The sequence below is a fragment of the Ostrinia furnacalis genome, unplaced genomic scaffold (genome assembly GCF_004193835.3).
Source record: "Ostrinia furnacalis isolate ACB-3 unplaced genomic scaffold, ASM419383v2 OfSCF7590, whole genome shotgun sequence".
NCBI classification, from domain to species: Eukaryota; Metazoa; Arthropoda; class Insecta; order Lepidoptera; family Crambidae; genus Ostrinia; species Ostrinia furnacalis.
Genome location: NW_021137829.1, coordinates 119,155 through 130,950, shown reverse-complemented (window position 1 = coordinate 130,950; position 11,796 = coordinate 119,155). Strand labels below are relative to the sequence as shown.

At 44.5% G+C, this 11,796-nt stretch overlaps 1 protein-coding gene across 1 annotated transcript; it reads right to left on the bottom strand.

Annotated features, from left to right (window-relative positions):
• Positions 1-425: 425 nt before the first annotated feature.
• Fas3 (fasciclin 3) lies at positions 426-11,088 on the bottom strand. The gene is made up of 7 exons (XM_028321984.1): positions 10,961-11,088; positions 9,254-9,335; positions 8,095-8,218; positions 6,564-6,686; positions 5,117-5,308; positions 3,994-4,178; positions 426-596 (listed from the first exon to the last, which is right to left on the bottom strand). Exons 1-7 carry the CDS (start codon positions 11,050-11,052, stop codon positions 441-443), a joined length of 954 nt encoding a protein of 317 aa, XP_028177785.1. The 5' UTR covers positions 11,053-11,088; the 3' UTR covers positions 426-440.
• Between the last annotated feature and the right edge of the window lie 708 nt (positions 11,089-11,796).

Here is an 11,796-nt window from a genome sequence, read left to right as displayed (position 1 = left end):
ATTGTACAGGGTGTCCAGTATGAGACTAGATAGCACTGTGTGAAATGTTGATGGTACCGCGTGAAATGTTGATGGTACCGCGTGAAATGTTGATGGTACCGCGTGAAATGTTGATGGTACCGCGTGAAATGTCGATGGTATTATGTAAAACGTCGACAGCGCATATTATGAAATGTCTAGTGTCAAGTGAACTGCCAAGCTGTGTCAACGATCAAGGCCAAGTGCCAAGAGTGTAAAGCCAAGTGCCAACTATGTGGCCAACTGTCATGTTTATGGCCAAGTGAATCCCAAGTGTATAGTAGACCAAGTGTCAAGTGTGTGACTAAGTGCCATGTACACGGCCAAGTGAGTGACCAAGTGCCAAGTATGAGGCCAAATGCAAAGTTTAGGGCCTAGTACCAAGTATGTGGCCAAGTTAGTGCCAAGTAAAAGGCCAAGTGTCAAGTATACGTACCAGCAGGCTCGTCCATGGTGCTGATCATGACGGTATACTCCTGTGCGCCGAGTTCGTTGGAGGCCCTCAGATAGTACTTGCGGTCCACGTCCTCTTTACTTATGTGAGGCAGGAATAAGCTGATGTTGTAGAAGCCGCTGCCCTGTGGAAGGAATGAAGGTTACAATCGTCTAGAGAACTTAAGAGTTTGTACTATAACCACAGAATAATAATAATAATACCTATAACTAGCTAAAGTCCGGTCGTCGAGCACATAGAATTTCGTACAACGACCCCAAGCTACCCATCCTTATCGCTCGCGCGTAATTATATATATTGCTGTCGCGACTGTGCGACGGGCGCCCGCAGTGAGTGTGCGAGCGCGACAGCAATATAATTACGCGCGAGCGATAAGGATGGGTAGCTTGGGGTCATTGGACAAAATTCTACGTGCTCACAGGCTTTAAAATATAATGTGAAAAAGAGTGAATTCATGGTGTTTCGAGGAAAGAACAAATTACCAAATTATATTCCTCCTCTTACATTGAATGGGGCAATTTTGAAACGTGTATCTCAGTTCAAGTACCTTGGGCACATAGTCACAGAGGATTTAAAGGATGACAAAGACATAGAGAGAGAGCGTAGGGCATTGGCGATTCGTGGCGGGGTGCTGACCCACAGATTCGCTCGTTGTACTGCGCAGGTAAAACTAACCCTATTTAAAGCCTACTGCCAAAGTTTCTACACGAGTGGTCTGTGGACCAGTTTTACGCAGCGGTCCCTTGGTGCCCTACGAGTCCAATATAATAACATTTTCAGGGCTCTATTTCGACTACCTCGGTACTGTAGTGCCTCGGGCATGTTCGCGGATGCTCATATTGACGATTTTCACTCAATTATGCGCAAAATAACTGCGTCTGTGTTACAAAGACTGAGGACAAGTGGGAATGGAATCCTGAAAATGATTGCTGAGAGGCTGGACTCAGCCGTCTATGGTCGCTTTGTTGACTTACACATTAGGCATGTGAAGCTATACAGCGTCCATAGATAAAGAGTCAATATACAGAACCCATGATGTACGACTAACATATTTCTAAGAACATTGTTACTAACTCTACTAATATAGTCTCTAAGTTCAAATTGTTACTAACCAAACTATGGACTGCTTTTGTCTGATAATAAATGATTTTTATTTTTATTTTATTTATTTATTTATAAAGTCGACGACACCTCGTTTGTGGCCCTCCCAAATTCGGCAGGAACCAACTCAGTGCGCCGGCTGCCTTGAGGAGGCGTGGCGCTAGCCCGTTGAAGTGCGGGCTAAAATGCCACCTCCCATCAAGTGTGAGGCCCAGATATTTCATCTTTGACGTCAATCCTAACGTCCTCAACCACAATGTGGGCGTCGGGAGGGCCCGGAAAGAAGAGGGCCTCGGTCTTCTCCAGAGCGACTTTCAGGCCGAGGCGTCGCATTCTGCGAGCGACTAATGTGCCGCCCGCCGACGCCAGCCGTGCCGCGGCCCCAAATGTCTTCCCCCGGGCAGTGACCAGAGTGTCATTCGCATAGCATATGAAACTCGTGCCCGCGAGAAGGACGCCCCGGAGGAGCCAGTTGAAGCCTAGGTTCCACAAGAGTGGACCGAGCACCGAACCCTGCGGAACCCCGCTGGCTACGCCGCGCGGTTAGAGCTGGCTGTCTCTGTTAACATACAGGACTTCGCGATTCCGTAAGTAATCAGCCAGCAGCGCTCGAAGGTACTGACACTGAGGCACTCTGTGATGTTGAAGTGCCTAGAGTATGGTGGAATGAGGGATGGTATTGAAAGCGTTGACTTTATCGAATGATACAGCCAACACACCCTCAGTCACCCCTCTCCCTAGCCTCCGCAGTGAGGCTTTTTAGCCTCTGAAGAGTGTCGACGGTCGACCTGTCATGTAAACCAAAGCAGTACTGTCAACGCTGCAACGTCACGAAAATGAATTAGGTTCCACAATATCGAAATAATTATGACGGCTGAATGTGTAAACCAAAATAAGACAAAGTTTTAAGGTGGTTTGAGTTTTGTTACTTAAAAATAATCTTTAACATTTTTTTATTTATTTTTTGATTGGGAGTGCTGGGCCCCTGGTCATAGTGGGCCCCTAGGCACTGGCCTAAAGTGCCTTATGGATAATACGGCACTGGCTAGAGGGCGCCACATTAGANAGTCTCTAAGTTCAAATTGTTACTAACCAAACTATGGACTGCTTTTGTCTGATAATAAATGATTTTTATTTTTATTTATTTTTATTTATAATACATGAGTCAAATGACTATTACTATTAAACTAACTGATGTATGTAAACTAACTGATGTATGTTAATTGTTATAGTTTTTCTTGAAATTGCATGAAAAGCAGTATTATTACAATTTTTTCCAGATTTTTCAAGCCAACAGTTTAGTTTTAAGAGGGGGGGGGGACGCCCTACTCGAACAAAAATTGGCACTTTAAACTTTAATAATTTGCAAACAAACAAAAAAACCCTAAATGGAAAAATAGTCTTAGAAACCCCTAGGCCATTTTAAAAGACCTATCCAACGATACCCCACACGATGGGGTAGATGAAAAAAAAAGAGCTACCCTAAAAATTTTTTTTTCAAAATTTTATTCTACCGTTTTTCGGCGTAATTAATATACGTACTTCCACAAAACTACAGCTCCCTAATGCCAACAGTTTCCAAGCAAATCCTCGGACAGACAGACAGACATTATCGGGTTCCTTGTCAGGACTACGGAACCCTCAAAAAGAACTTCCATAGGTACAAAACCATTTTAAAAACTGCGCCGTTTCCTGAACATTTTACATTCATAATAATACAAAAAAACATGTACTTAATGGGCCACTATTTCCTGTAATTGCTCCACTAAAGTGGTAAGTCGGAGATTCCATTACATGTTTTTGACTTTCTTAGAGTGAATTAATATTGGGAATCCTCTAAGTTTACATGACGTAGAACAGATTCAGAGACGATAACTGGACAGAACATGTTTTTATTCTCAACGAGGAAGCTCTTGCCCTTCATCACACCTGGTGGAAACTGATGATTAGACTGAAGGTGGAAGGGAACTTCAACTATAAGGAACTATGGCTTCCTAACTCCAAATGTGTAATATGGAAAGCATTGGGGGAGACCTATGTTAAGCAGTGGGTGGACGTCCTATGGCTTGTGTACTTGTAGCGCCCCCAACCCAGAGTTAGCGTAAGGTTCCTAGGTGTGAATAGGTGGTGAAAGATTGAAGATATAAAAATATTAATTCATAACTTAATAAATATTACTGACGATTTAGTAGCTAACTACTCATTGTTCCGGTACATATTATCCGTATAGTNATATACAGAACCCATGATGTACGACTAACATATTTCTAAGAACATTGTTACTAACTCTACTAATATAGTCTCTAAGTTCAAATTGTTACTAACCAAACTATGGACTACTTTTGTCTGAAAATAAATGATTTTTATTTTTTATTTTATTTATTTATTTTAGTAAAGTAACAAAGTTCTTCATAACTTACCATATGAACGGGTTCCAAAGCGCTAATCCCTTCATTGCTCATTCCAGGAGCCAGTGTAACATCTCCTACCCTCCATTCGGCATGAGGCGGGGGGTTGGCCCTAACTGTCACATTGAGGAGCCCTGGGGCTCCCAGCTTGAGGCCGAAGATGGTGATGGGGCCGGATTCCAGACGCTTGGGCATGTCTGGAAAAAAAAATGAGAAAAAGTGAGCATTTTGCCGCTTTGGTGAGCGTTTTGCCGCTTTGTGAGAATTTAACTGGTGTGGTGAGCAGCAGCATTACAACAAGGTCGCTATATGTACACAGTCGCTACTTGTACAAGATCACTGCTTGTATGTCACTACGTGGGCAAGGTAGCTGGATGTTCAAGGTCGCCTCTTGTACAAGGTAGCTGCTAATAGAAAGTCGCTACGTATACAATGTCACTGATTGTACAAGGACGCCAGTGTGCAAGGTTGCTACTTTTACAAGGTCGCTGTTTTTACCAAGTAGCTGCTGTGCAAGGCACTGCATGATTACTAACAAAGTGGCTGCGTGTACAAGGTCACCTCATGTACAGTCACGGAATGAAAAGGTTCGTCAGTTTTCAAATTGATTCCTTCAACGAACCGCGAGCACATATTACCCTTTGAAACTATGTTACAGAATAATCTAGAGTTAGAGAAAATGATCTTTAACTGTTCGTCAGTAAAGTTCAAAATTATTTGACGATTTAACTTGTCAAGAAGATTATTATGATTGATAAACTAAAACCTTCTTGTTGGTTCAACCTGCCAATATCTATTGAATAAAAAAAACTACATTTTGTAACATTGCACTGATGGGATATAAAAATAAACAAGCAAAACCTTATTCGTGAGCAAACGTCAGATTTATTTAAATGTTAGCAGCAATGTTTCTTGCACGGTTATGTTGGCAGGTTTGACTCTTACAGTACCTAGTGCAAGCGAAAACTGACACTAAGGTGACGAACCTTTTCATTCCGCGACTGTACAAGGTCACTTCATGTACAAGGTCACTTCATGTACAAGGTCACTTTATGTACAAGGTCACTTCATGTACAAGGTAGTTGCGTGTACAAGGTCACTTCACGTACAAGGTCTGCATCTACAAAATACTTACAGTGCACAATCAGCTGACGGCGCGCCTCTCTCGGTTGATCCAAAGCCTCATGCTCCGCGACACAAGTGAGAGTTTTGCCGCCGTCATCAGCAGTTAGCATGCGGCTGATGTTCTGAGAGATGGTCTGAAGGTCGCTGCCCGGTTCCGAGGTGATGATGGGCTGGTGGGTGCCATGGAGGATCTGTTCCTTGTCTGGAAGAGGGAGAAAATACATGTTTTAAAATGAGAGAAAGAAAGAGCAGAAGACAGCACATTAGACCAGCGGTTCCCGAAAGGTGGTCCGCGGAACCCTGGGGTTCCGTGGAAAGGCCGCAAGGGTTCCGTAAAAAATATTATCCCACGTTTCGTGACCGACGTTGTTCGCTCGCACCGACTTGTTTACGCACAAGGGAGGGGCAGGGCGTGCGGGCGGAGTAGTACGGGGGTTCCGCTAGGAAAAGTATAATCAATTAGGGTTCCTTGGCAAAGAAAACTTGGGAAACCCTGCATTAGACAATACATTTTTGATGCACAGTAGAAGTTGTAATTATGACAACAATACATAATTTTGCAAGTACGGTTTTTTATGGTAGGTACTCGTGTTTGCAAAAAATTTATGCAAGGAAGTTGCTAGTAGGACAATACTACCCGTTTTCACCATCAATCCCTAATTTTTAACTTACCCTTATGAAAACAAAATTCATATTATGTGTTACCATAGGGGTCACTTAAAATTAGGGTTTGCTGGTGAAAACGGGCATACGTCTTTTAAACACCACTTGTAATTAAATAGGATCCTGTTTTTACTGGTCCAGTTTAATGACATAGCATTATAGCCTTCATTCCAATAGTGTCTGGTCTGCTTAAAAATTTGTATTGAAGTACGGGACTATTCAGACCGCTGCAACTCCTGTGTAGCCAGGATCTACAGCTTGACCGCCAATAACCCAACCAGTGAAGGCCAAGTTTGTCCCGGGGGAAAGTTACACTGTCATTGAACCCGCAACGAAATTAATCAGAAGAACATAGGAGGCGTTCAAAGTTAAGGCGTAGTATTTATCTTCCCTCCATTGCAAAGTGGATGACAGGTGACAAACAGGTTTAGTAACCTTTAAGAAAAGATATGCACCATCTTTATTGTATTGAAGTAGTCGCTTCCACATTCGTCGAGTATCTTCTTAATATATAAAAGGAGAAACTGACTGACTGACTGACTGACATATCAACGCACAGCCTAAACGGCTAAACGTAGGCACTTGAAATTTGGAAGGGACGTAGCTTAGGTACCGTAGAGGTGCACTAAGAAAGGAATTCCAGAAATTCCCACGGGAACGGGAGTTAGCGGGAAAAACATTTGTATGAAAAAATCTAAACTGCGTAAGATAGATGAAGGGGGTAAAACGGGATCCACGCGTACGAAGTCGCGGGCGGCCGCTAGTTGAAGTATACAAAGGGAAACTTGTCTCACCCAGGAACCAACTGATCCTGGCGGCGGGTCTACCATCAGGTACCACGCACTGCGCCATAAAGTTGGTGTCTTCAGCGAAGGAAGGCTCGTTGGGTGATCGCAGCTGAGGCTCGCCGGGCGGTCCTGGAATAAGAAATTATTAGGGTAAGTACATTTCACCGTCTATGGTAAAAAAAACAGTTGAATTAAGGGTTTGAAGGATATGAGAAGGAACATAAAAGATAAGTAAGATAACATCTCGTTTCAGACAAATGACACAGCTGGACAAAGGCCTTCCCTTGGTCTGGTGCCCCCCAAGATGTTGGGCTACTGATTTGAAGATGATAGTTGAAATAGTCTGGTCTGTGAGCACGTAGAATTTTGTCCAATGACCCCAAGCTACCCATCCTTATCGCTCGCGCGTAATTAGGATATTGCTGTCGCGACTGTGCGACGAGCGCCCGCAGTAATTGTGCGAGCGCGACAGCAACATAATTACGTGCGAGCGATAAGGATGGGTAGCTTGGGGTCATTGGACAAAATTCTACGTGCTCACAGACCGGGCTTTAGTACTAATTCATGAGCTATGATACTAATCGTGGTGGTCCAGGCCCCCCCCTGAAAAAGAACCATAGATACACCAATGCTGAACCGCCAAAACTCTTTCACACACGTCACGTTACTGATCTACTCTTCATACTCATCCATCTTCACAATCGTTCACTTTCATCATCATTATTTCACTACGGAACATAGGTCTCCCCAATGATTTTCAGATTGGCCGATATGTAGCGACCTGCATCCAGCGCCTTCCTGCTACCTTTATGTACTCAACTGTCCCACTACTACAACTAGCCACTCCAGAACCTTGCTCCCCATCGGCCGTCAGTTCTGCGTACTATGTGCCCTGCCCATTGCCACTTCAGCTTGCTAATCCGTCGGGCTATGTCAGTGACTTTAGTTCGTTTACGGATCTCCTCATTTCTGATTCGAGCATAGCCCTCTCCACAGCACGCATGGTCAATATGTAATTTTACAAGAAGATCCAAAGTAGATGTCCTACCGTTGCGTTACCAATACTATTTTCTAGATCCAAACGTTCGATGAGTTGGAACCAATGTAGGCCCCAACGTGCTTTTTTAAAGAAGTAGTCAGAATACTTACTGGCTACGACCAGGCGTATAGCTACTGCCAAGTTCGAGGCTGTCTCGTGGCTGTTCCACTTTGAACGAGTGGCATTGGGACCAACTTTGGCGCCAACGTGTCTTTCTAAAGAAGTATGAAGAACACTTACTGGCTACGACCAGGCGCATAACTCCAGCCAGCTCGATGCTGTCACGTGGCCGTTTCACTTTGGACGAGTGGCGTTGGGACCAACTTTGGGGCCAACGTGCCATCCTAAAGAAGTATGAAGAACACTTACTGGCTACGACCAGGCGCATAGCTACTGCCAGCTCGATGCTGTCACGTGGCCGTTCCACTTTGGACGAGTGGCGTTGGGACCAACTTTGATGCCAACGTGCCTTCCTAAAGAAGTATGAAGAACACTTACTGGCTACGACCAGGCGCATAGCTCCAGCCAATTCAATGCTGCCAGTTTGAGGTGGCAGCACGCACGTCACGTTGCCGTTCCATTCTTCCTTGATGTTCTTGATCAGAGCGCCGCACTCGCCCGACTGGAATACAAATTATAAGCATTTTAAAAGTGTTCATACTACATTGCGACAACGCTACAAGAATTTCTAGTAAACGGCAGAATGAAATAAGAAGAGGATAGCGAATGGTTCCGTGGAGGGTAAAGTCCGGTCGATCACGTAGAACTTCGTCCAATGATCCCAAGCTACCTATCCTTATCGCTCACGCGTAATTATATTGCTGTCGCGACTCTCGACCGTGCGACATTGGGGTCATTGGACGAATTCTACGTGCTCGGCGACCGGACTATAGTTGAACGGAAAGCATCAATAGCAGATCAACCGATCTGTTTTAATTTGACTTTTGTATACAAATCTGATGTCATTTGTGTTCTTTAAGGTGCAGTGACTGACTAACTGACTGACTGACATAGTGATCTATCAACGCACAGCCCAAACCACTGGACGAATCGGGCTGAAATTTGGCATGCAGGTAGATGTTATGACGTAGGCATCCGCTAAGAAAGGATTTTACGAAACTCTACCTCTAAGAGGGTAAAACGGGATCCACGTGTACGAAGTCGCGGGCGGCCGCTAGTGAAACTATTAATGGAATCTAAGAATCTGAATAAATAAATAAATATCCTTGGACATTTTTACACTGCGCCGCTAGTCCCAAACTAAGCAAAGCTTGTACTATGGGTACTAGACAACGGATAAACATACTTAAATACTTTTTTTTTTGTAAATACATACATATTATACATAGAAACACCCAGACCCGTCACAGAAATTAAAATTCATCATTTCAATTTCTGCCCGACCGGGAATCGAACCCGGGACCTCTCGGCATAGTAGTCCGTTCTGAACCACTTACACCAAACGGCCGACACTAACGAATTACACGCACTTCTAATTCTTGTATCATCATGAAACTTGGAATTGGCACCAATTAACCTCTTAAATAAGTTTAAGAAGAAGAAGAAGCTCTCATGCTAATGTCAGACAACTACATGGGCAATGTTAGACATCTACCAAGATCCACAAAGCTAATAGGAAGTTCATAAATTCACCAACCTTGAATCCATTCCCGGTGTAGATGACGTCACCGCCCGTGAGGTCCGGTCGCAGTCTGTACGATGTCGTCCCGACTGTCATCCTGGAAATGTCAAAGTGACAACGTCAAAATACTGATTTCAAGGATACATAATCCATTTAGCACTAGCTTAGTGTTCTAAACGGGACTATTCCCACCTCTCGTTCCCACCGCTGCAACTCCTGTGTAGCCAGGATCTACAGCTTGACCGCCAATAACCCAACCAGTGAAGGTCAAGTTTGTCCCGGGGGAAAGATGAACTGTCATTGGACCCGCAAATAACATATAGATGACCCACGCTGAACTGTCCCACCAAACTCAATGACAGGGGGGCGCTACCATCGTTCAACTATATGGTTTCCAACATGGCAAAAATCTGAACCAGCGATCCGGTATAGACGGTGGCGCCCCACTGTCAATGTCATCGACAGGACAGTCCAGTATTTTGGAACTATACGAGGCCTGCTTACACTACGTCTTGTCGATCTGTGGTGGCCACTTGAGAACTTTTTTGTCTCAATGACAAGCTATGTGCCCCGTCCTCTGACACTGACAGTCCTACGAGTGATTTCGCACTGCATCCGTCAAATGGTCCGGACAGGCGTAGATGGTATTTGTAGAGTAGAACTACACTGAACTGTCTGTGGGATATGATGTTCGTCCACAATAAGGAAGCTAGATGTTAGTGCTTCCTTCCGAGCGGGTGTTGTGCTCGGGGACCAAGGTCCAATTTACACCATCTTGGTTTGTTAGATATATTTGGCAGGATATAAAACTCCGTCACCGCGATGCAGGTTTGTATGAGCGGCGGAGTGTGCCATAGTGTAGTAGTGACAGCGCCATCTGTTGGTCACTAGTTTGTAGTGGCGTCGCCACATGTCCTTTATTTGACACTGACAGGGGGCCACCGTCTATAGCGGATCGCTAGTTCCGATTTTTGCCACGGTGGAAACCATGTAGTTGAACGAAGATAGTGGCGCCCTTCTGTCAATATCGTCGGTGGGACATTTCAGTGTAGTTCATCTATATGGTAGTTTACGCATTAAGGTTCGGCCATCGCTGCACGCCGGCCGATTTACGCATTAAGGGTCGGTCAAACCAACGCGATCACACGCAATCAGCCGGCGTGCAACGATGGCGACCTGACTTAAATCACTTAAATGTATTGATCGGCAACGCTGCATGCCGGCTGATCGCATGTGTTCGCTTTGGTTTGGCCGAACCTTTAGATCTGATTTCCGCCATCCGATTTCTGAACTCTGGTTAGTTTTCTAGATCCGTGTTTCGATGGACTCGGATCGGACGTAGTGCGAAACTGTTCTTAGGTTTAAACTAAAATAGTAAGACACGGGTCTTAACGCGACGTTAATTACTGAGTTACATTATGTATGTTGTGTGTCGTGGTAACAACACTAGTGGTAGTGTAACAAATGACAATAATAATATGAGGGTAGTTGAAAATTTTCAAGCCTGCCCGAACCACCCGAACGGACGACGCCGCGAGCCGCCAGTCTGCTTGTGACCACGGCTGCAGCATCGCAGCCGAAACGTCAAGCCGTGAGTACATAATGTAACTCATTAATAAACGTCGCGTTAAGACCCGTGTCTTACTATTTTAGTTGAAATGGAACGCGAAAGTTTAAAATCTTATGTTCTTAGGTTTGAAGGTAGTAGAAGACAGTCCTTACCGGCAAGAGTCGATCACGTAGGGCACCTTGCACAGCACTTTCAACTCATCGCCCACTCGTCTGACCGCCTCGCGAGGCGTGATGTCCACCATTTGACCTGGAACAGAAGATAATACGTTAATTAGACCTTGTATCAATAAATAAATAAGCTAAATCCGGTCGCCGAGCACATAGAATTTCGTCCAATGACCCCAAGCTACCCATCCTTATCGCTCGCGCGTAATTATATTGCTGTCGCGACTGTGCGACGGGCGGCGCAGTGTGTGTGCGAGTGCGACAGCAATATAACTATGCGCGAGCGATAAGGATAGGTAGCTTCAGGTCATTAGACGAAATTTTATGTGGCGACCGGATTTTAGTTCTAGACTAACATTATATAGTTATTGTTTAGTTCTAGACTAAGACTGTAGTTTCCAACATGGCAAAAATCGGAACCAGCGATCCGGTATTGACGGTGGCGCCCCCTGTCAACGTCACTGATGGGACAGTTCGATGAAGTTGGACAATACTGTGTTGATCCCTTTCCACGTTGATAAGTCTGCTACGACCTTTAAAAACCAAACCTACAAAATGTCGCAATGAAAAGTATAAAACTTGCCGTCCATAACCGCACATGTGAACTACAATATGCTGAAATTATGCAATAAAGTACCATAAATAAAATGGAGATACCTATCTCCTATAAATATTGTATCTCGGGCATTCCGCGAAAATTCAAGATACAATGTAAATATGGAGCTAGTCTTGCATACAGAGTGCATTTTATTGCGCGCCTGTGGAACAAGCGGGACAGTGGTCGCCAAACTTAAAAACATAGCCCACTTGGGGCTAAAGGC